The following is a 25,591-nucleotide window of genomic DNA, read 5'->3' as shown; positions in this document are numbered from 1 at the left end:
ATCACAATAAAACACAATACAAACCACCAGCAAGTCTAATATGAAAAAGACTGATAGTAATAAACGTTGGCAAGAAAGTAGGCAAATAGAATCCTCACACGTTGCTGGTGGTAGGATAAAATTGTACAACCACTTTGAAAAATACTTTGGCAATTTATTAACTTAAAACGAACAGTTCACATATGACCCAGCAATTCCACTCCCTAGGCACTTATTCAAGTGAAAACACATGCCACATGCACATACAAAAAAAGACCAGTAAATAAATGTTCAGGCCGGGCACGGTGGCTCGTGCCTGTAATCCCAGCACTTTGGGAGGCCGAGGGAGGCGGATCATGAGGTCAGGAATTCGAGACCAGCCTGGCCAATATAGTAAAACCCCGTCTCTACAAAAAATACAAAAATTAGCTGGGCATGGTGGCACACGCCTGTAGTCGCAGCTACTCAGGAGGTTGAAGCTGAAGAATCGATTGAACCCAGGAGACGGAGGTTGCAGTGAGCTAAGATTGCACCACTGCACTCCAGCCTGGGCAACAAAGCAAGACTCCATCAATAAATAAATAAATAAATAAATACTCATAGGAACTTTCACAGTACTCAAAAACTAGAAACGCTGCAAATGTTCATTAACAGGAGAATGGACAAACAGTGGTATATGCATGCAACTGAATATTAGACAGCATTTTTAAATAAAAGAACTACTGATACATATAACAACATGGATGAATCTCCAAAACAACATGTTGTATAAAAGTTGCCAAAAGCTAAATAGTAGATACTGTATGGCTCCCTTTGTGTGAAGTTCAAGCACAACTTATAGGACAGTTCAAAATCAATTTATAGGGGCAGAAATCAGAATGATGGTTGCATCTGGGGAAGTGAAGCAGAAGACTTACTGGAAAAAGCCATGAGGAAACTTTCCAGGTGATAAAAATGTTTAATTTGATCTCATGATTACAGGAATATAAATATGTACATGAGTATACATATCTGTCAAAATCCAAGTGCGTACTTCAGATTTAAAGATAGACTAGCATTGAAATTAAAAATAATAGGGAAAAATTAGATATATGCTACCTTCCATTTAAATTAGAAGTTAACATTGTTCCTCAAAAATTAAACAGAATTGGGCTAGGCGCGGTGGCTCACACCTGTAATCCCAGCACTTTGGGAGGCCGAGGCGAGTGGATCATGAGTTCAGGAGTTCGAGGCCAGTCTGACCAACACAGTGAGACGCCGTCTCTACTGAAAATACAAAAAATTAGCCAGGTGTGGTGGTGAGCGCCTGTAATACCAGCTACTCGGGAAGCTGAGGCAAGAGAATCACTTGAACCCGGGAGGCAGAGGTTGCAGTGAGAAAAAAAAAAAAAATGCTTAGCTCATCAATTTAATCAGTGGAGTGGTAGAGCAAAAGCCAGATTACAATAGACAAATAGACTCAGAGGTGAGGATACCAAGACAAGTAAGATAAACTATTCTTTCAGAAAGCTAATCAATGAAAGTCATTCACTATCACAGTAGAAATAGTGAGATTCGGTAACTACTTATCAAAGACTCTGTGACAGTGGTTTCATGTAGACTTCAGGGTAAATTAGATAACAACTAAATTACCTTGTAACTCTACAATTCTGTATACACAAGGACCAAAATTAGCAAAAGGAAAAGATTAATGAACTCAAGAGCATGTATAGCATCTACAAAATCACTTATGAGAACCAAATATATACACAGTAATTAGTCTGTAGAATACATTATTATATACAGTACAGGAAATGACATATTTCTAGAACATCTACAAAGTTCCTACTTTCTATAACCTTTAAATTCATTAGCAATTACTGACATATAAAGACTCTAAGGAAAACAACCCAAATGCCCATCAACAGACAGATAAACAAAATGGGATATATACATACACTAGAATATTATTCAGCCTTAAAAAGGAATGAAATTCTGATACATGCTACAACATGAATGAACCTTGAAAATGCTGAGTCAAATAAGCCAGACAGAAAAGGGCAAATATGGTATGATTCATCTTATATGAAAAACCTAGAATAGTCAAATTCATAGATACAGAAAATAGAATGGAGATTACCAGGATCTGGGGAGGCAAGAGGATGTGGAGATTTATTGCTTACTGGGTACAGTGCTTCTCTTTGGAATGATGAAACACTTCTAGAAATGGACAGTGGTGACGGTTGCATAACTTTGTAAATGTACTTAATGCCACTGACTTACACACTTAAAAATGGTAAATTTCATGTATATTTTACCATAATAAATTATTCTATTAAAAATTACTCTAAAACCAGATATCAAACTGAGATCAAGCTTCTCACATAGTGAGTATATCGGCTCAGGTTGTTGACAAAACTCATCCTCAGCTATGGCCACCCCAAAATGGGTCAAGTTTTCAATGAAGACTCCTTTAAGGAAGGAAATAGACTTAAGCAGTAAGTCAGTTCACTCACCTCAGTGACGGCTAAGATCTTCAACTGAAAGCCAGAAGTCACCTAAGGTCACATCATGGGGCAAAAGGAAGAGGACTTCAGTAGCCTCATGTAGGATATTATTTTCTCAGAACCATCAAGTCATTCTGATCAACAATTTCACTGCCTGTTCTTGAAAAAGTCCTGATATATTTGGACAAAAATACCAAATAGAAATCTGTTTACCCCTTCCACAGTTGGCAGTCATCACCCTCAAAACTAAAGAGTCAAACTAGGATATGGACCTCTCAAGCTGAGGAGGAAAGGGGGAGGGAGAGGGACAACATCCATTCTCAGTCGAAATGCCTCCAGTTGCTACTCGTTCAAATCAAGTCTCTCAGCTTGCTAACCCAACTGCTGTGTGAATTCTTTACACACTTACCAACTTCCTGCCTTCTATTTCCAAGTATTATACTACTCAACCAGAGCAGTGGTTCTCAAGTGGAAACAATTTTGCCCCAGAAGGAATAACTGGCAACATCTGGAGACACTTTTGGTTGTCACAATTAACTGCTACTGTCATCTACTAGGTAGAAGCCAGGGATGTTGTTAACCATTCTACAATATACAGGACAACTCTCCCAACAAAGATTGATCTTGCTCAAAATATCATTCATGCCAAAGCTGAAAAAACCTGAACTAGAGGTTTAAAAAAAGTCTAAGGATTTCACAGTAAAATGTGACAGCTTTTTATTCAAAGTACTACTTTGATTTTTAATTTGTTAATTAAAGTCCATTAATCCTTAAGGATGACATTTCTCCTGTTTTTGTAATACTTCCCTATATTGTGCTGGATGCAGTGGCTTATGCCTGTAATCCCAGTACTTTGGGGGGCCAAAGCAGGTGGATCACTTGAGGTCAGGAGTTCAAGACCAGCCTGGCCAACATGGTGAAACCCCATCTATACTACAAATTTAAAAATGAGCCAGACATGGTGGTGCACGCTTGGAATCCCAGCTACTTGGGAGGCTGAGACAGTAGAATCGCTTGAACTCAGGAGGTAGAGGTTGCAGTGAGCCGAGATCGCACCACCGCACTCCAGCCTGGGCGACACAGCAAGTCTCCGTCTCAAAAACAAACAAACAAACATTGTATGAGGTTTAAAAAGCCACTGAAAAGTTTACATAACCCAGGTGCAATAGCTCATGCCTGTAATTCCAGTACCTCAGGAGGCGGAAGATGCACTATCACTTGAAGCCAGGAGTTCAAAACCAGCCTGGGCAACAGAGCCAGGCCCCCGTGTTTCTAGAAAAAAAAATTTAAAAATTAGCCAGGCATGGTGGCATGCACCTATAGACCCAGGTACCAGGGAAGACCGCTTGAACCCAGGAGTTTGAGGCTGCAGTGAGCTATAATCACACCACTGTACTCTAGCTTGGGTGACAGAGCAAGACCCTCTCTCTCAAAATAATCATGCATGAGTCCATTTATTTGGCATTCTGAGAAAGGCAAAACTAGGAAGAAAGAAACAGATTAATGGCTCCCAGCAATTGGGAATGGAAGAAGTGGTTTACTACAAAGTAAAGGTGAATTTTGGGGGAGTAATTAAACTTTTATAACTTGATTATGGTGCCAGTAGTGATAACATGGCTAGTTTCATTTGTCAAAACTCAGAATTTGTACTAAAAAAAGGGAATTTTACTCTACGAAAATTATACGTTGATACCATTCAAAGACTGGCCACAACAAAACTAAAATAGCTAAATAAATAACTAAAACTAAAATATTATCAAAGTAGACTTCAAACAAGGAATATTATCAGAAATTGAAGAGGAATATTACATAATGACAAACGCGTCAATTTACCAAGAAATCAGACAATCCTAAATGTATATGCATCCAACAACAGATCTTCAAAATACACAAATCAAAAATTGATAGAACTGAAAGTAGAAACAAATCCACAAGTACATTTGCACACTTCAACACTCTTCTATCACCCTTCCAATCAGTAACTACATCAGTAGGAATATGAATATCTGTAAGCGTATACAGAACACTATCAACCACCTTGACCTAATGACATTTACAGAATGCTACCTCCAACAAGAGCAGAATACATATTCTTTCCAAGTGCACGTGGAACATTCACCAACAAAGGCCACGCTGTGGGCCATAAAACAAACCATATAAAGAATGTTCTCTATCCACAATAAAATTAAACTAGAAACCGAGAAAGCAAAAAGATATCTGGAACTTCACAGAGTGGTTTTTCCGTACACACTTACTTAATAATCAAACCCCATTTAAATAATTTCCAAGTCAAACCAACCTCCTAATATCTAATAACTCTATTAAATAAAAGCTAGATGTGACAGAACATTTAGACTATTACTTCTTTTCCCAACACTCATTTTGAAATCATATAGAATAGAAAAGAGAATCAACAAGAGAGAGAAACCTGGCCGGGCACAGTGGCTCACACCTGTAATCCCAACGCTTTGGGAGCCGAGGTGGGTGGATTACCTGAGGTCAGGAGTTCAAGACTGGCCTGGCAAACACGGTGAAACCTCATCTCTACTAAAACACAAAAGTTAGCCAGGTGTGGTGGTGTATGCCTGTAATCCCAGCTACTCGAGAGGCTGAGGCAGGAGAACTGCTTGAGCCCCAGAGGCAAAGGTTGTAGTGAGTCGAGACTATGCCACTGCACTCCAGCCTGGGCGATGGTGAGACTCTGTCTCCAAAAAAAGAGAGAGAGAGAAACCTGTGCAAATATACACATACAATGAAATTGCATACAGACCTTTTTTCTACTGGGGTTTTTGAGACTCAGTAGATGCAGGAAATTGAGTTCTCTGAAATGAAATAAGTAGTCTATATTGAAGGACCACAATATAAAGTTGCTAACTTAAAGAAGCATCCAAATAACAAGAATAATCAGTAGCTCACCAATTATGCAATTTAATCCGTTAAATCCACATTCTGATACAAAGAGTTATTTTGAATATGGTTTTAAAAACAAATGTCAAGTCATACTTTTGGTATCCAAACAATTAACAATGTATTATGCATATTTATATTTACAATGTGTATTTTTAATGTATAATTATAGTATATAGTAAAATGTACATAAGAAATATACTAAGTTCTTAAACACCTCATATTAGTATTACACTTGATGCCATACTTCTCAGCAGCCAAACCAAAAACGTGATCACTGTTTGATAAAAGGAAGCTTATGAGGTCATCTACACAGAAACTGTCTAGCACTCAATTCTAAAACGGAGATAGTTATTTTACACTATAACCTCGTAGAAAACCATCAAATTAATTTTTCTTTTATCATCTTCCTATGACATACCACAATATAAGCAAAAATAATGGCTGAAATTTTTCCAGATGTAATGAGAAACACCAATCCTTAGTTTCTGGATACTCAACAAATCCTGACCAGGTTAAATGAAAATAAATACATACTTAGATACATCATAATGAACAGCACCAGAGACAAGAAGCAGCTCTTAAAAGCAGCCAAACAATAAAATATATCACCAGATTACCAACAAAGAAAGGACAGTTATTTGGGAGGCCGAGGGGAGAGGATCACCTGAGGTCAGGAGTTCAAGACCAGCCTGGCCAACATGGTGAAACCCCATCTCTACTAAAAATACAAAAATTAGCCAGGCATGGTGGCATGTGCCTATAGTCCCAGCTACTTGGAAAGCTGAGGCAGGAGAATGGCTTGAACTTGGGAGGCAGAGGTTACAGTGAGCCAAGATCATGCCATTGCCCCCAAGTCTGAGGGACAGAGGGAGACTCTGTCTTAAAAAAAATAATAAAGAAAGGCCAGATGCCGTGCCTCGCACCTGTAACCGCAGCACTTTGGGAGGCCGAGGCAGGTGGATCACCTGAGGTCAGGAGTTCAACACCAGCCTGGTCAATATGGTGAAACCCCATCTCTACCAAAAGTACAAAAATTATCTGGGTATGGTGGCGGGCACCTGTAATCCCAGCTACTTGGGAGGCCAAGGCAGGAAAATCACTTGAACCCAGGAGACAGAGGCTGCAGTGGGCCAAGATCACGCCACTGCACTCAGCCTGGGTGATAAGAGCAAATCTCCATTTCAAAAAAAAAAAAAAAGAGGAAAAGAAAAACAAAAAAGACAGACTGACAGTTAGCTCTTCAACAATTAAAAATGAAAGACAATATCACAAGAAGACATCATCAGAAGAATTACTCCAGTGTCAGGTACTAAGTAAAATGGATGTTAATTTAGACCAGAGGTCAGCTAAGTATGGCCCACAGGTCAAATCCATCCTGTTTTTTATTTGGTCCACAAGCTAAGAATCATTTTTACATTTTTAAATGGTTGGAAAAATTCAAAAAATATTTTAACACATGAAAATTCTGAGTCAAATTTCAGTGTCTATAAACAATTTTGTTGGAACATACCCACACTCATGTTTATAGAATGTCTATGGTCGCTTTTGTCCTACAACACCATTGTTGAGTAGTTATCACAGAGACTACATGGCCCACAAAGCCCACAATATTTACTATCTGGCTCTTTACAAAAAAAAAGTTTGCCAACACCTGATCTAGATTCTCACATCCATCAAAACTAATTTTCAACAACAAAGGCAAATTTTTAAAACTTTCAGAATTTGAGAGTTTTTAGATTCTCATCAAATAAACTTTTAATGAAAATATATTAGGAAAAAGAAAAATAATCCTAGGATGAAGGAGTTGAATGAGCAAAGGAATTGGTAAGATAAGTCAGTATTCTAAGCATCTACTGACTGAATAAAACCAAAAACAAAGCATAATTTGTGGTGTTTAATTAAAATACATTAGGAATTACAAAACTAAACAACAATGGCATACATTTGCAGATGGCAATAGATGGTAGTAAAGCATTTGATAGTCCCTGTGTTAGCAACATTTAAGCTTGGACTTAGAGTAAACACGTATTTTTTAATTTCTTTGGTACTCATTAAAGGAAGGCAAAGTATAACCTCCAAGGAATGAAGAGGAGCAGAAAGGGAGGGGGAACAGATGGAAATTCAGTTTTTTTTTTAAAAAAAAAGCAAGAAACGAGGTAGAAAAAAATGAAATTCTCTAGTTTAAGACAGATCAGCCAGGTGTGGTGGCTCAGGCCTATAATTCCAGCACTTTGGGAGGCTGAGGCAGGAGGATCACACGAGCCTAGAAATTTGAGACCAGCCTGGCAAAATAGCGAGACCCTGCCTCTATTTAAAAAACTTTAGGAATTAGTCAGGCATAGTGGCACGTGCCCGTAGTCCTAGCTACTCAGGAGGCTGAGGTGGGAGGATCTCTTAAGCCCAGGAGGCCAAGTTGCAGCAAGCCATGATCGAAGCACTGCACTCCAGCCTGAGGAACAGGCTCAAAACAAACAGCCAGGTGTGGTGGCTCACGCCTGTAATCCCAGCACTTCGGTATGCCAAGGCAGGCTGTTGAGTTCAGGACTTTAAGACCAGCCTGGGCAACATGGCAAAACTCTGTCTCTACAAAATATACAAAAATTAGCCAAGCATGGCCTGCACCTGTGGTCCCAGCTACTCGGGAGGCTGAGATGGAAGGATAACTTGAGCCCAGGAGGCAGAGGTTGCAGTGAGCCAAGATCACGCCACTGCACTCCAGCCTGGGTGATAGAGCAAGACTCTGTCTCAAAAAAACAAAAAACAGGGCAATGTAAATTATCACATTAAGACATAATTTCATATCCACCATAATGACTGATGGTAGAAGCATAAATTGTTACAACCACCATATAGTTTCCTGTAAGTAATACTCTATTACCTAGCAATCTATTTCTAGGTATACCTTAGAGAAACTTAGATATTACATCAGAAGACCTACATAATAATGCTCAGGGCTAGGACAAAAGTGAGGCCTGTGAGGTACCCAGGGTACAAACCTTGAGGGGGTACTTACTCCATAAAATGTGAACCCTAAGCACCTCACTTACCTTTCCTTAGTCCTGGCCCTATTTTTAACAGCTTTTTTTTTTTTTTTTTCCGAGACGAAGTCTCGCTCTGCCAAGCTGAAGTGCAGCAGCACGATCTCAGCTCACTGCAACCTCCGCCTCCTGGGTTCAAGCAATTCTCCTGCCTCAGCCTCCCGAGTAGCAGGGACTACAGACGCGCACCACCATATCCAGCTAATTCTTGTATCTTTAGTAGAGACGGGGTTTCACCAAGTTGGCCAGGATGGTCTCCATCTCTTGACCTCGTGATCCACTGCCTTGGCCTCCCAAAGTGCTGGGATTACAGGTGTGAGCCACCGCACCCAGCAGCAGCATTGTTTTTAATAACTAAAAACCAGAAATAATCCCAATCTCCATCTAGAGGAATGGATAAGTTAACTGACATACTTTACTACAATAGGATACTACACAGTGTTGAAAAAATGAATAAACTGAAGGTTAATAACAAATTTTTAAAACTAATATACTGTTTAAGGATATATATAAAATATATATGGTAAAACTATAAAAATACAAAACATTAATAGAAAATTGAAGAAACACTACATCTGATGTGGAGGAAGGAAAACGCAGGAGAGAGGCATTTAGGAGGTTTCAAAGTTATTAATGACCCAATTTCCTAACCTGCGCAGTAGCAACACAAGTTTCCACTATATTATCCTTTAAAGCATACATACAACATTTTAACCACTCTTTTACGGGTATATTAGGTGTATATTTCATAACAACAAAAATTAATCCTCAAAATAAAAGAGAATACTTATTTGTTGTTTTGGTTAATGATCTTGATTTTAAAATGCACAAAAATGTATAGAGACATTTCACCAAAGCGATATGCGTGGAAAATAAACATATACAAATTCTTCAATATCATTATTCATGAAGGAAATACAAATTAAAACCACCATATGCCATCACTACCCATCCACTAGAATGGCTACATAAAAACAAACTGACAAACCAAGTGTTGACAGGGATGGGGAAAAATCACAACCCTCATGCATTGTTCATGGAAATGTTAACTGGTATATAGTCTGCAGAAGTTAGGCAGATTTGTTTCTCTTTTTTTAAACAAATACTTAAACAATACAACCCAGCAATTCCATTGACACAAGGAACCCTGTTGGAATGACGGACATGTTCTAAAAGTAGCCTCTGATGACAGCTGTGCAACTATATAAATTTACTAAAACTGATCAAACGATGTACTTAAATTGGGTAAATTTTATGGTATGTGTATTATACCTCAACAAAACTGTTTTTTCAATGTTAAAGAACTATTTTTTAAAATCTAACTAGAATTTTTTAACTTTGGGGAATACATTAGTAAAGACTGTTAAAGACTCAAAAAGCACCTTCAAAAGTCAGCAATCCTTCTTTCGGCACAAAGTAGAATTATTTTAAGTCTTTTACTCAAGACTTTCCAGAACATTCTGAGATGGAAAGGATTCTATTAACCCACTCAATCTCATTCATGGGATGTATATAGAACAAATTATTTTTTTTCTGTTATTTCTTCATTTTTATATAGTTTTATGATCATTTATTCATCCAACAAATATTCATGGAGTACCTGATACACAGGCACTATATCTGAGCTAGATCAACTAGTGTGCTAATTTCTGTTTTCTACTCTTATCAGTTTAATCCTTTAATTTACAGGATGACAGGTATTTATCCAAATACATCATATAATGGGAATCAGGGCATTATAAAAAAATTTATAAGCACAAATCATGAAAGCCAGAGCTAGTTGCTCATTCAATTTTAGTTTTTGTACTTTTCAGACAAGGTCTCATTCTGTCCCTGCTGGAGTACAGAGGCAGGATCATGGCTCACTGGAGCCTCAACTTCCCCCGGGCTCAGATGATCCACCCCAGCAGCTGGGACTACAGGTACATGCCGCCACGTCTGGATAATTTTTGTGTTTTTTGTAGAAATGCGGCTCCAACATGTTGCCAAGGCTGGTCTCCAATCTCTGGACTCAAGCTATCCTCCCACCTCAGTTTCCCCAAGTGCTAGCATTACAGGCATAAGCCACCAAGTACAGCCCATCTGTTCATTTTTTAACAATTCTAAACTATTGTATACACTGAAAATGCAAATATCAGTCCTCAGTTTTCCCTTCTAGGAACTGGTAGCAATCCATAAGTAATTTCGGTAGCATATTAGAATTTCTGTGTCCCACACTGAGCTAGTTTTACTCAGATTTGATGGGATGTCTTCTGGCCTCAAGTCCTTGACTGTAGCCTTCTTGGATTTTTACCTATACATTTTTTCAAAAATTCTCTGTGAGTTTTGAGTCTTTTCCTTTTCTCTATTCCATATCCATATATCCTTATCTACAGATCTATATATGTTTTCCTTTGTGTTATGAAATTAAGATCACATAATATATCCCACTTCAAAACTACCTTTTATTTAAATGTACACCATGGAAGTTCCTCCAAGTCAAGAGTGTAACATTCTTTATTTATTTATTTTTTCTGAGTTTAGGAGCTGAGGTTTAATAGGCAGAAGAAAGGAAAGAGAACAGCTTTCTCTAGTAAGAGAGAGGGGCTTCTGAGAAGAAAAGCAATTAGTTATAACATTCTTTTTAATGACTGCATAATATTCCACAGTATGGAAATATCTGAAGTCATCAATTACCCTATTAATGGGCATTTAATTTGCTTCCAGCGTTTTGACACTACAGACAGTACTACAGTGAATGCCCTAGTACTACACGCTCATGTTTAACTTTTCTTCCTATGGGACACAGGTCTAGGAGTAGGATTACTGGGTTCTTTTAATTGTATTAAAAGATAAGGCCGGGGGCAATGGCTCACGCCTGGAATCCCAACACTTTGGGAGGCCGAGGCGGGCAGATCACGAGGTCGGGAGTTCCAGAAGAGCCTGGCCAACATGGTGAAACCCCGTCTCTGCACAAATACAAAAACTAGCTGGGCGTGCTGGTGAGGGCCTGTAATCCCAGCTACTCGGGAGGCTGAGGCAGAAAAATCGCTTGAACCCCGGAGGCGGAGGTTCCACTGAGCCGAGATCGCACGACTGCACTCCAGCCAGGGCGACAGATTGAGACTCCATCTCCAAAAAAAATAAATAAATAAAAATAAAGATAAATAAAAGACCACTTTTCCAAAAAGGGCAGAAATTCAAATTTCCATGCATTGCTAACTTGAAAAGATGAAAATTACTATAAACATAATACTAGCAATAAATCTGACAACAATGAAAATAGTTAACTTCAGGCTTAATTGCTAAAGTCACATCAAAACAAAAACTATTCTCTTTAAAACAGTATTAGACATTCAAATGTACAGGACAATTCTGCCCTCACAGACTCAAGTTCATATTCTGTTACACAAACACCTGTGATGAGCACTAAAGGATAAGCTATACTTGTAGCAATGTTACGTTACCCGTTATCTTTTACACTTTAAGATTGTGGAGAAGTATTTTCTTTCCTATGTTTTTAATATTTAAAACCCAGTAACATTAACCATGCTATTTTTTATTTTTTTTGAGACGGAGTCTCGCTCTTGTTGCCCAGGCTGCAGTGAAATGGCACGATCTCGGCTCACTGCAACCTCTGCCTCCTGGGTTCAAGCGATTCTCCTGCCTCAGCCTCCCTACCAGCTGGGATTACGAGCGCCTGCCACCATTTCCAGCTAATTTTTTGTATTTTTTTAGTAGAGACGGGGTTTCACTACGTTACCCAGGCGGGTCTCCAACTCCTGACCTCAGGCGATCCACCCACCTCAGCCTCCCAAGGTGCTGGAATTGCAGGCGTGAGCCACCACGCCTGGTCTATTTAATTATTTTAAAATCTTTGGGTTTTTTTTGTGGGGGGGAGGGGACGGAGTCTGTCTCTGTCGCCCAGGCTAGAGTGCAGTGGCGTGGTCTCGGCTCACTGCAACCTCCGCCTCCGGGGTTCAAGTGATCCTCCTGCCTCAGCCTTCCGGATACCTGGGATTACAGGCGTGATGCACCGCGTCCGGCCCAGTTATTTTAAATTTCTTAGCTTAATAAAAATGTTTCGGCCGAGCGTGGTGGCAGGCGCCTGTATTCTCAGCTAATCGGGAGGCGGAGGTTGCAGTGAGCCGAGATAGCGCCATTGCACTCCAGCCCGGGACCACAACAGCGACACTCCGTCTCAAAAAAAAAAAAAGTTTGTCTTCAGAGTTTTCTAATTAGGCTAGAATAATATGACAACTCTGCAAATGAGAGTAGAAAACAAACAAAAGGCCCTCTAGCAATAACACTAACCTTGCTTAGCCAAAACTAAGTTGTAAAACAGTCAAAGGCTGCTATCGTACTGTTTTCCAAGGCGTTTTTCGAAAGACAATAAATTCCGAATACCTAAAATCATTCTAACAAATGCACAGAACAAGCTTTGAAACCCAACACTAAAGCAAGATAAACAAATCTTCATACTTGGCACTTCACCGAAATTAGATCCAATTATGGATATATGCCTCATAAAAACAGCGACTAGCTCATCCTGAATTCATCGGGTTCCTCTCTATTAGCAGTTCTGTGGAGTTAACGCCCAACTCAGCCTTCAGCTGAATTCCAAAACCGTACTTTCCTAAACTTAATCACCACAGAAAAAACATAGCCCTGCTCCACTGGCAGGAGGCAGTGACGCTGCAAGCTTCCAGGCTGTCGTTCATGTTAAATTCCCAAATCACGGGATTAACAGAAACTGTCTACACAAGTGCTAGTTATTACCTTCCAAACCCCCGAGAGAAAAAAAAGATGGGACTAGGGTAAGAGCCATTACAGGTGAGAAGTCTCCCTTCTCCGTCCAGGGCACCCCAAGAGGGACCACAGTCCTAGAACAGGACCTGTGCTGCTAAGTATCCAGACTTGCCCCAGGCGACCAGTTCCCGGGACAGTAGGAAGGGAACCGTGTCGCCCCGCCCACCTTCAGCCGCTCGGCACCCAGCTCCGCCTCTCTCCAGGAACCGCTGCATGGGACAGAGGCCACCCGCCAGCCTGCCTTGCCCTGGCCGGGCAACTAAAGAGAATCTGGGCGCTCACTGTCGCAACTCTCTCCTCAGCCATCTTGGCTCAGCCCACCACTGCGCGACCGGAAGTCGGCGGTTTCCCAGACAACGAGGCAAGCGGAAGTTGTAGGACTGCGGAGGACGCTGAGGAGCCGGGGAAGGAAGTAAATAGCCGAGTGACCTAAGGAATCGGGGGAGAGTTAGAGTCTGCTCCACAGAAGGCTTACCTCTGAAAGAGTAGGGGAGGGAATGCGCAGCCACTCGCTGCCTTTATCCCGAGAAGCCCCTAACCCCTCTCGTCGTGGTCTGTACATGGTGTGTACCTCCGGCCGCGCTGGCTGGATAGGCCAGCCATCTGGGATGTCAGCCTGTTTCCCCCGCCACCTGGCCGTGCCCTGACTCTAATCTGCATTTAATTCAGTCCTCCTTCCGGGACCCTCGGGCGGAGAATCTCATTCTTGCCTTTGGTACGAAACTCCCCGTTTCTTGGCTATCCCTATGGAATTGAGGTACTCACCTTATCAGCTTCCCACTCTTGTTTACTCCAGAATTTGCAAACACGCTCCCGGTGGGCTCCGTTTGAGCAGCAGTCTTTTGATCGGAAATATTTAAAAGTTAGGAGATTTCGCAAGAAATCGGCCATGGGATAAAGAGACGACAGTCGGCCTGCGTTTCTGCAAGGCAGTGAAATCGATCTGAATGGCGGCTGCGACTGTAGATAAACATTTCTTGGCCTTTTTACCACAGTCTTCCCTTCCTAGCATACTTCAGGCGTTTTCCAGTGCCTGTCTGGCCCCAGGTGCGGTGAATTAAATGTTTAGTGTTTCTACACCAGGAAAACGTGTGGGCTTTGGAATCAAACATGAGTTCTGGATTTGATTACTGCATGACCTAAGCCCGTCGTTTCTTTGAGCCTCATTGATTAAAGTGCCGGGAGCTGTGTGATGAACAAAACAGAGGATCGCTGCACCTGAGCACTGACTTTAGTCCCAATTCATACTTTTAAGTCTCGCCCTTGTAATGTAGACATAAAATCTGCGTCTCCCAATTCGTGAATCGGGAAAGCATTTAAGACAAGTTTCTCCAGGCCTTTAAGAGAAGGAGAACCCCACTGACAAATAATTACAGTTACGTAGAAGAAACAAGTACGGTAATCTATCCAAACACAAGGGGAAAAGACAGCAATAAAATGACAGCTCTTCTAAGTATTTCAGTAACACTCTCTTAATCTTTATAACAATCCCATGAGACTCTTAGTCTCCCACTTTTTTCAGATAAATACTCTGCTTTTCATTTATTAAAAAAATTTTTTTTGCAGTTTGGCCAGCATGGCGAAACCCCGTCTCTACTAAAAATACAAAAAATTAGTCGGGCATGGTAGTGGGCACCTGTAATCGCAGCTACTCGGGAGGAGGCTGAGTCAGGAGAATCACTTGAACCCAGGAGGCAGAGGTTGCAGTGAACCGAGATCACACTACAGCTCTCCAGCCTGGGCGATAGAAGGAGACTACGTCTAAAAAAAAAAAAAAAAAAAAAAAAAATTGCTGGGCTCAGTGGCTCACGCCTGTAATGCCAGGACTTTGTGAGGCTGAGGTGAGCACATCACCTGAGGTCAGGAGTTCGAGACCAGTCTGGCCAACATGGTGTAACCCCGTCTGTACTAAAAATACAAAAAATTAGCCAGGCGTGGTGGCTGGCTCCTGTAATCCCAGCTACTCGGGAGGCTGAGGCAGGAGAAGTGCTTGAATCCAAGAGGCAGAGGTTGCGGTGAGCCGAGATCGTGCCATTGTACTCCAGCCTGGGCAACAAGAGAAAAACTCTGTCTCAAAAATTTTTTTTCAGAGACAGGGTTCTCACTATGATGTCCAGACTGGACTTGAACTACTAGGCTCAAGCAATCCTCCTGAGGCAGAAAAATAGGGTCTGGAGGCAGGGAACATAAGGCTGATTCACACTGCAGCTGTAACAGGAAATATTCTGTCCATAGGGCATAGATCGTAAATGTCTTTGTAACTTTGCTTCATCTTCTCCATTTACATAAGGCATACCTGAAGTAACCGTGGAATCCTCTGGGGGTATTTAAACTCCCCAAAATTCTGTAACAGAGCCCTTGAACTTCCAAGCTCAGGCCCACTGCCACACTGTGGAGTGTACTTTCTTTTTTTTTTTTTTTTTTTTTTCTTTTTTTGTGAGACGGAGTCTCGCTGTGTCACCCAGGCTGGAGTGCAGTGGCCCGATCTCGGCTCACTGCAAGCTCCGCCTCCCGGGTTTACGCCATTCTCCTGCCTCAGCCTCCGAATAGCTGGGACTACAGGCGCCCCCCACCACACCCGGCTAGTTTTTTGTATTTTTAGTAGAGACGGGGTTTCACCATGTTAGCCAGGATGGTCTCAATCTCCTGACTTCGTGATCCACCCACCTCGGCCTCCCAAAGTACTGGGATTACAGGCTTGAGCCACCGCGCCCGGCCTAGTACTTTCATGTTTAATAAATTCCTTTGTCCCTTCCTTGCTTTGTTTGTGCATTTTGTCCAATTCTTTTGTCAAGACACCAATAATCTGGACACTCTCCACCTTTAACACTTCCATCTCATCCTCTCAAGTAGCTAGGATTACAGGCACCAGTCACCATGCCTGGTGCTAAATTCTCCACTTTTCAGAGATTAAACACTTTGCCTAAGTGAGCCGAGATCTTGACACTGCACTCCAGCCTGGGAGACAGAGCAAGACTCTGTCTCTAAATAAATCAATAAATAAATAAATAATTATTCATTTCTAATCCCCAGTGCTTAGTTTTTTTGTTTTTGGGACAGGATCTTGCTCTGTTGCCCAGGCGGAAGTTCAGTGGGACAATCACGGCTCACTGCAGTCTCTACCTCCCAGGCTCAAGTGATCCTCCCACCTCAGCCTCCCAAGGAGCTGGGACTACAACTTCATGCCACCACACCCAGCTAATTTTTGTATCTTTTGTACAGATAGGGTTTCATCTTGTTACCTAGGCTAGTCTCAAGCTCCTAAGCTCAAGCAATCCAGCCACCTTGGCCTCCCAAAGTGCTGGAATTACAGGCGTGAGCCACCCTGCCCAACCCACAGTGCTTAGTTTCATGCAGTTTTTCAGTATTGCAGTCCTCTTCATGGGTGGGGTTACTATACAACACTGGCAGTCTAGGAAGAAATCATTCCCAAGGAATCAAAAAAATAAAAAGAGGAATTGAATCTAATGTCTTCTACCCTATTCTTTTTATCTTCTACCCTATTCTTTTTACACATAGTCTTTTGCCACTTTCAAAAGACTGATTCTCAATCTGATATGTCACTCCCTGTTCTCTTCAGTTACCCGTTAGTTCCACCGATTTGGGGAATTCCCAGCACTCCTCTACAGAGAATACACAACATCTAGAACAAAATTTTCCAAAGGCCTCTTCACTAAAGTGTAAGAAACTACTTTCACCTTTTCCTTCAAAGATGCAACCATTTATTTCAGGGCCTAAATATCCAAGGTCCCTTTAACCACCAGATCCAAAACCATTCTAGAAAAACTCCTCTATTATTTCCACAAAACGAGAAATAGAAAGCAGAAGCCATTATGTCTCTTTTTTCAGAGCAAAGAACTACAGACTCAGGCCTAGTCCATTTGCATGACTGTCTGGGGGTACCTGCTACAGTCAGGAGGACCGGGGGCAGTTTAGTCATCGGTGAATAGTGAATAGACTGCAGCATTCTCCTTATAAAGGATTTACCTCTCAATTCCAAACCTTTCCTCAAGGGATTCACTGAAAAGCCAGTAAACGGTGAAACTTAAGTGGGGAATGGATTACAAAGGTTAACTGGTATCTGTACATGGCTATATGAACATGTAACGTGCAAATACAGAAGAATACATAAAGTGTTGTCTAGATGTCTGGATGAAGTTTTCATTTTGTTTCATTTTATCTCATTTTGAGACAGAGTCTGGCTCTATCACCCAGGCTGGAGTGCAGTGGTGCGATCTCGGCTCACTGCAGCCTACGGGTTCAAGCGATTCTCATACCTCGGCCTCCAGAGTAGCTGGGATTACAAGCGCCAGCCGCCACGCCTGGCTAATTGTTGTGTCTTTAGTAGAGACAGGATTTCACCATGTTGGCCAGGCTGGTCTCAAACTCCTGACCTCAAGTGATCTGCCTGCCTTGGCCTCCCAAAATGCCAGGATTATAGACGTGAGCCACCACGCCCAATGTGGATGAAGTTTTAATAAGACATAATAATGTCCTTTATATCAGAGGTGTGGAACAAGGGGAAGAGGATGGGGAAATGAGAGAAGAGCATCTTTCCTGGGGGATTTTTAAAATATATATTTCTACACAATAAAGATTTGTTTTTCAAATAAATAAATTACTTTATAGCACCCTTATATACTGTCAGTTCAATAAGTTGTTAACATCTTTTGGAAGGCATCTGGCATTATAAATCCTTAAAAATGTGCATACCCTTTGATCGGTTCTATTTCTGAAATTATATGCTAAGGAAGCAATAAAGAAAACAAAGATTTATAAAAAGAGTATTTACTACACATTTATTTTGGATAATTAAAAATAATACTTTGAAACTGGAAAAAAAAGCTGGGCCCAGTGACTCGCATCTATAATCCCAAGGCCCAGTGACTTACGTCTATAATCAAGGTGGTGCCACTACACTCCTGCCTGGGCAACAGAGGGAAACTCTGTCTTAATAATAATAATAATAATAATAATAATAATAATTTTAAAGGAGGCCAAGCGCGGTGGCTCATGCCTGTAATCCCAGCACTTTAGGAGGCCGAGGCAGATGGATGGATCTCTTGAGGTCCAGAGTTTGAGACCAGCCTGGCCAACATGGCAAAACCTCATCTCTACTAAAAATACAAAAATTGGCCAGGCGTGGTGGCAGGCGCCTGTAATCCCAGCTACTCAGGAGACTGAGGCAGGAGAATCACTTGAACCCGGGAGGTGGAGGTTGCAGCGAGATGAGATTGTGCCACTACACTCCAGCCTGGGTGACAGAGCAAGACTCTGTCTTAAAAAGAAAAAAAAAAAAAAACCATTTTGGTTCAGTGTAACACAGGAAAACAAGATTTTCTATTCACTGGGGAGAATGTTTTACTTGGAGAAAAAAGTTCACATTTATTTAGCTTATATGCTCCCTCTGGATAATAAGGAGTCACTGAGGGTTTTTAGGAAAGGAACAAATATCATACAACCTAAGTTTTAATTATGTTTAGCTGTGCGGTCATCTTGTGGGATCTAATACTCACGGAAGAAAGCAAGATGTGGCCACCTCCATGGATCCTACCATGCCTACAAGAGAGTTCTGACTCTAAGCCTCCAAAGGAGGAAGACCAATACTGGATTTTCTGGAAAAGCAGCCTCTTATTTATTCTCCTGAGCTATAGAATTTATAAGCAGCCATATACTGGAAATTATACCTGAAGGCCAGTCACAGGGAAGAAGAGCTAAGAAGTCTACACTTCTGCTTGGAGGGTACAGGGCCACTGAGACTACTGGTCCGCACTCCCTGGCAACTTCTCCTTTTCAGAAGAATGCTGTCTGTGTGGTTTAGGTGTATCTCCCCCTGAGCATCAACAGCAGAAGCTAAGTACTATCAAAGTCACATAAACAAGGCAGTAACAAGTGAACCAGACAGCCACCCCCACCTCAGACAGTCCCTTAGCTCTTCCCATCCTGTCAGTCCACAGTGTGACTCAAGTTGTACATCGCTGTCTCTCACTATCTCAGGTCTCAGTCCTCAATATAGCACTTTTTTTTCTTTTTTTTTCTTTTTTTTTTTTTTTTTTTTGAGACAGAGTTTCACTCTGTCATCCAGGCTGGAGTGCACGATCTCACTGCAGCCTCCACCACCTGAGTTCAAGTGAGTCTCGTGCCTCAGGCTCACCCTCCTGAGTAGCTGGAATTACAGGCACCTGCAACCACACCCAGCTAAGTTTTCGTATTTTTAGTAGAGATGGGTTTTCACCATGTTTCCCTGGCTGATCTTGAACTCCTGAGCTCAGGTGATCTGTCCACCTCAGCCTACCCTTCCTGCTGGAATTACAGGCGTGAGCCACCGTGCCCAGCCCTGCATCTTTATATCTTGTGTGCATCTGGGTATCTCCTTTTTTTTGACCTCATTTGTCATAGTGCACATCAGATTATATTTATTGATTGGTAAATACATAGATGAATTAGTACATGAATAAATGATTATACATACACAGATATTAGATTGAATGAAAAGTTATGAAAGATAAATTTTTTTAATGTTCAGTTTATTCATGATCTCATTTTTCCTTCGAGTTTTATTAGCAGAACTTTTCTAAGAGGCATATATGTATGCTGATGTGTGATATGTGTAGGATATCTGTTGAGATGAGAAGTCAGAATAATTTTCAATCCATAAAGCTTACTGTAGATAAGAACTTAAGTTTGTTATTTTTAAAGGTAAATCAGCTTCTAACTTCTTTGTTTAACCATTTCTAACTTCTTTATTTTGTTTCACCACGTTTCCTCTAGCTACTGAGGTCAAACCTGAATTAGGCTGTAGACTCCCCCGGCTGGGTAAGAATGGGAAGAAGAGCAGAAAACCTAAACTTTGGTTGATGGACTATTTTGCCCAGGCAAAAGCAGGGAATCTATGAGGCATATGAAGACATTCGCCGGGAGAACTCTGTTGGCACTTTCCACTGTTCCATGTAAGTAGGAAAGGTGTGGGCCAGTAGCTGCTTACCCGGATGCTTCTGGCGGGCTCTGGCAACAGCTCCTTCCACCCTTCACTTGCTTAACAGAGACCCTTCCTTGTGTTAGCCAACATCACTCCCACGTAAATGATGGTTTCTCGCATGCAGAAGGAGGTGCTTTCTGCTTTGGTGCTTCTTACCAACATCCTATGCTCTGAAATTTCTGAAGGTCTTTGGTACCAACAGGATAACCCTGTTGGACATGTTTTTTGATATTTTCCCAAAATGCAAGTGTTTTTTTAAAAGGTAGGCTCAAAATAGTCTACTCCCTATTCCTGTTCTCAGCGTGAGCGCTGGTCTGTTCATTTGGGCAGTTTCTCCCCATAGCATTTATGGTATAACATTACATCCTGAGGAGGGGTATCGGGTGCATTTAAAATAATCCATAGTTAGTAAGAGAGAAGAGTTGCCTCTTAGGAATTTAACCTCTTGAGATTTTCATTCTACCCAAATTCCATCACAAAACCATCTGGCTAGTTTATAACTCTGGCTCATAATTACTTAATAACTATAACTTTCCCTCCCTCCCTTCTTTCCTCTTCCTCCCTCCCTCTTTCCTTCTTCTTTCTCCCTCTCTTTTTTTTTTTTTTTTTTTTTTTTTTTTGAGATGGAGTTTTGCTCTTGTTGCCCAGGCTGGAATGCAATGGCGTAATCTCAGCTCACTGCAACCTCTGCCTCCTTGGTTCAAATGATTCTCCTGCCTGAGCCTCCCTAGTAGCTGGGACTACAGGCGTGTGCCACCACGCCCGGTTAATTTTCTCTATTTTTAGTAAAGACGAGGTTTCACCATGTTAGCGAGGCTGCTCTCAAACTCCTGATCTTAGGTGATCTGCCCACCTCGGCCTCCCAAAGTGCTGGGATTACAGGCATGAGCCACTGCGCCCAGCTGCCCTCTTTCTTTCCTTCTTTCTCTTTTCTTTTTCTTTTTTTCTCTTCCTTTCTTTCTTTTCTTTTTCTTTTTCTTTCTTTTCTTTCTGTTTTTGAGACAGAGTCTCTTGCTCTGTCACCCAGGCTGAAATGCAGTGGCACAATCATGGCTCATTGCAGCCTCAAATTCCTAGGCTCAAGAGAGCCTCCTACCTCAGCCTCCTGAGTAGCTGGGACTACAGGCATGCACCACCATGCTCAGCTAATTTTTTATTTTTTGTAGAGATGGAGTTTTGCCATATTGCCCAGGCTGGTCTCAAACTCCGAGGCTCAAGTGATCCTCCTGCCTTGACCTCCCCAAGTGTTAGGATTACAGGCACAAACCACTGCACCTGGTTAGATTATTTCTCTTACCATGTTGCTCTAATTTCTCTCTGTTTTAATTGATTGCCCCCAGGAACCTCTTTCTCTCCAACTAGTGAGCTCCGTCTATTGAAAATTACAGAAACTAGGGCTAGGCGCAATGGCTCACACCTCTAATCCCAGCACTTTGGGAGCACAAGGTAGGAGGACCACTTGAGTCCAGGAGTTTGAGACCAGATGGGGAACATATCCAGACCCCATCTCTACAAAATGAAAATACAAAAAAAATTAGCCAGGCATGGTGGCACACTCCTGCAGTCCTAGCTATGCGGGAGGCTAGGGCAGGAGGATCACTTGAGCATGGGATGTCAAGACCACTGTGAGTTTTGATCATGCCACCAAACTCCAGCCTGGTGACGAGTGAGAACCTGTCTAAAAAAAAAAAAATTAGGGAAGCTGTCCTAGCGGGTCCCAGGTTCATATTCCAACTTTACCAAAAATTCCCTCTGTGAGTAACACAGTTACTTCCCTTCTCAGCACTTCGGTTTTCCTCTGTATAATATGTGACTATTGGACTCTGATATTCACCTACGTTTGTAGCTTAAGTGTTTCAGAAATCCAGGATTCTGTGAGTACCTCTTCCCTCTTGTAAATCCTGTCCAGTGTAGTCAGTGTGCTCTGAATAAGATGCAGGGATAGAGTCTTTTAGCAAAGAGGGAAAATCATGAGACAGGGAAAGTCAGAGAGAAGAGGCACTTGAGAAGGAAGTCAATCAGAGCAAGAATGCAAATGAAAATAAGAGGAGAAAAAGGGGACACAGACCACATATCAACAAGGGAAAGTATTCTCCCATACAGCTCTGTTTCTTCCCTACCAGCTCCAGACCCCTATTTTTAATTTTCATTTACTTTTATACATTCTATTTTTTCTTTACTTTTTTTTTTAGCGACACAGTCTTCCCCTATTGCCCAGGCTGGAGTGCAGTGGCATGATTATGGCTCGCTGTAGCCTCAACTTCTGGATGCTCAATTGATGCTCTTGCCTCAGCCTCTTGAGTACTTGAGACCGCAGGCATGCATTACCGTACCCAGCTAATTTTTTTCATTTTTTATAGATACAGAATCTCGCTATATTGCCCAAGCTGGTCTCAAACTCCTAGGTTCAAGTGATCCTCTTGCCTCAGTTTTCCAAGGTGTTGGGATTATAGGTGTGAGCTACCACGCCCAGCTACCAGACCCCCTATTTACATCCAATCTCTTTCCCAAACAGAACATTATTCCCTTGCAGTCTTGTTGTTGTTGTTGAGACAGAGTCTCACTCCATCACCCAGGCTGGAGTGCAGTGGTGTGATCTTGGCTCACTGCAACCTCCGCCTCCTGGGTTCAAGCGATTCTCTTGCCTCAGCCTCCTGAGTAGTTCCTGAGTAGTGTGCCACCACACCTGGCTAATTTTTGTATTTTTAGTAGAGATGGGCTTTCACCATGTTGGCCAGGCTGGTCTCAAACTCCTGGCCTCAAGTGATCTGCTTGCCTCGGCCTCCTAAAGTGCTGGGATTACAGGTGTGAGCCACCACGCCCTTTATCTTATGAGATAATTGTAGATTCACCTACAGTCATAAGAAATAATAGACAGATCACATGTACCCTTTCTACAGTTATCCCATGGTAACATCTTCCAAAACTATTGTGTAATAGCACAGCCAGAATGTTAACATTGATACAGTCAACCAATCTGATTTAGACTCCCCCACTTGTCCTTCATTTGTGTGTATTTAGTTCTGTGCAGTTTTGTCACACGTGTAGGTTTTGTGTATCTGTCATCATAGTCAAGATATAAAGAGTTCCATCACCACAAGCCTCCCTCTCGTTACCCTTTAATAAACATATACTTCCTTACCACCACCTCCCCATTCCTAACCCCTGCAGCCACTAATCTATTCTCCATTTCTATAATTTTGTCCTTTCCAAGTTGTTATATCAAATAACATTATATAAAACATGTAGGCTGGGCGCGGTGGCTCACGCCTGTAATCCCAGCACTTTGGCAGGCCGAGGTGGGCGGATCATCAGGTCAGGAGTTCGAGACCAGCCTGGCCAACATGGTGAAACCCCGTCTCTAGTAAAAATACAAATACAAAAATTAGCCTGGCATGGTGGCACGTTCCTATAATCCCAGCTACTCAGGAGGCTGAAGCAGGAGAGTTGCTTGAACTGGGACCAGGGAGGCAGAGGTTTCAGTAAGCTAAGGTTGCACCACTGCACTCCAGCCTGGGCTACAGAGCGAGACTCCGTCTCAAAAATAAAAAAAATTAGAAAAAGGATTTTCTCCTGCAACTGTGGCCCGGGCATGGCCACTTCAGGCACTGTGACTCTGGAGGCCCCCTTTGAATCATCGAAGCCTCCCGTCATTGAGGGGTTAGCCCACTGTTTACAGCAATCCAGAGGGTTTCAAGGAAAGGTTCCTTCGCAAGGCGTGCGAGAACACGGTGGTACCCATAGGTTGCCTGGGCACGGCGGCCGCCCTCACCAAAGGCCTCTACTGCTTCCACCAGGGCAACAGCCAGTGCTTACAGCTCAAGATGCATGCCTGGATCGCCGCCCAGGGCTTCACCGTCGCAGCCATCTTGCTGGGTCTAGCTGCCCCACTATGAAGTCTCGACCCTGAGCCCAGGGTCTTGAAACCTCTGCAGAAATCATTCCGAAATCCAGGAGCAACCAGTGGCCCTACCATGGGACTTACTCCCTCCTCTCCTTTGAGAGGTCCCTGTGTCGTTGGGGGAGGAAGTGACCCTTTGTGTAACCGTAACTGAAAGATTTTTTCAAAAATCCCAGATTTTGTTGTTTGAATGTTACATACTTCTATTTGTGCCACATCTCCCCTCCGCTCCCCTGCTTAATAAATTCTAAAAAAAAAAAAAAAAAGTAAAAAATTACGTACATACTGTATGTAATCTTTTAGGATTGCTTTTATTAACTAGGCATATTTATATGGGAAGGGGGATTTTTTTTTTCTTTTTTGAGATGGAGTCTCCCCCTGTCACCCAGGCTGAAGTGCAATGGCAAAATGTAGGCTCACTGCAATCTCTGCCTCCCGGATTCAGGCAATTCTCCTGCCTCAGTCTCCCAAGAAGCTGGGATTACAGACACGCAGCATCACCCTCGGCTAATTTTTTGTATCTTTTGTAGAGATGGGGTTTCACCACGTTGGCCAGGCTGGTCTCGAACTCCTGACCTCATGATCCACCCACCTCGGCCTGCCAAAGTGCTGGGATTACAGGCATGAGCCACCGCGCCTGGCCAGGAAGGTTTTTAAGATACAGAAAAGTACAGAGCATGATATTGCAAACAAATATGTTCCTACCACAGAATCAACGCTGACTGTTGTTAATATTTTGTTATATTTGCTTCACTTTTTTTTTTAAAGAGAGACAAGGTCTCACTCTGTCACCCAGGCTGGAGTGCAGGTGCAGTGGCACTGTCATAGCTGACTGCAGCCTCGACCTCCTGGGCTCACATGATTTTCTTGCCTTAGCCTCCCTAGTAACTGGGACTAGAGGCACAGGCTACCATACCTGGCTAATTGTTTTAAAATTTTTGTAGAGATGGAGTCTTGCTCTGTGGCCCAAGCTGGTCTTGAATTCCTGGGCTCAAATGATCCTCCCACCTCAGCCTCCCAAAGCACTAGGTTTACAGGCATGAGATACTGTGCCTGGCTGTCTTTATTATTATTATTATTATATAAAAGAAAGAATGTATTATAAAGTTGGAATCCCTTCTATCCCTCATCCTTGTATTAGTCATAAGCAGCTACTAGTATGAATATGGTCTCCCTTCCTTCCTTCCTTCCCTCTTTCTTTCTCTTCCTTCCTTCCTTCCCTCTTTCTTTCTCTTCCTTCCTTCCTTCCCTCCCTCCCTCTTTCTTTTCCTTCCTTCCTCTTTTCTTTTTTTGACAGAGTTTTGTTCTTGTCCCCCAGGCTGGAGTGCAATGGCATGATCTCAGCTCACTGCAATCTCCACCTCCCAGGTTCAAGCTATTCTCCTGCCTCAGCCTCCCAAGTAGCTGGGATTACAGTCACCCACCACCATGCCCAGCTAATTTTTGTATTTTTAGTAGAGACAGGGTTTCACCATGTTGACCAGACTGATCTCGAACTCCTGACCTCAGG

General features: G+C 42.2%; 1 protein-coding gene, 2 long non-coding RNA genes and 2 pseudogenes across 5 annotated transcripts in view; 3 read left to right on the top strand and 2 right to left on the bottom strand.

The window, feature by feature from the left end:
* LOC712182 (uncharacterized) overlaps positions 1–13,526 on the bottom strand; it is a 60,397-nt gene extending 46,871 nt beyond the window's left edge. For all 3 annotated transcript variants that reach the window (XR_013395727.1, XM_077939785.1, XM_077939784.1), the window contains exon 1: positions 13,484–13,526. Coding sequence is in view for 2 of the 3 variants with exons in the window: in XM_077939785.1 (XP_077795911.1) it covers positions 13,484–13,507 (24 nt within the window). In the remaining variant the exon portion in view is untranslated. The remainder of the gene's footprint in view (positions 1–13,483) is intronic.
* Positions 1–25,591, top strand: part of LOC144329963 (uncharacterized) — a 96,468-nt gene that overhangs the window by 36,988 nt on the left and 33,889 nt on the right. The gene's annotated exons all lie outside the window — the stretch shown is intronic.
* On the bottom strand, positions 13,611–13,869 carry LOC144329971 (uncharacterized). The gene is made up of 2 exons (XR_013395740.1): positions 13,834–13,869; positions 13,611–13,742 (listed from the first exon to the last, which is right to left on the bottom strand). It is a non-coding gene; the product is annotated as an uncharacterized LOC144329971 (long non-coding RNA).
* Positions 17,035–17,828, top strand: LOC144329693 (small nuclear ribonucleoprotein F pseudogene; annotated as a pseudogene).
* On the top strand, positions 23,643–24,229 carry LOC114675401 (HIG1 domain family member 2B-like; annotated as a pseudogene).

This window comes from Macaca mulatta, chromosome 7 (genome assembly GCF_049350105.2).
Source record: "Macaca mulatta isolate MMU2019108-1 chromosome 7, T2T-MMU8v2.0, whole genome shotgun sequence".
Taxonomy (NCBI): Eukaryota; Metazoa; Chordata; class Mammalia; order Primates; family Cercopithecidae; genus Macaca; species Macaca mulatta.
Note: the sequence above shows the minus strand (reverse complement) of the source record. Positions and strands in the feature narration are given on the sequence as shown.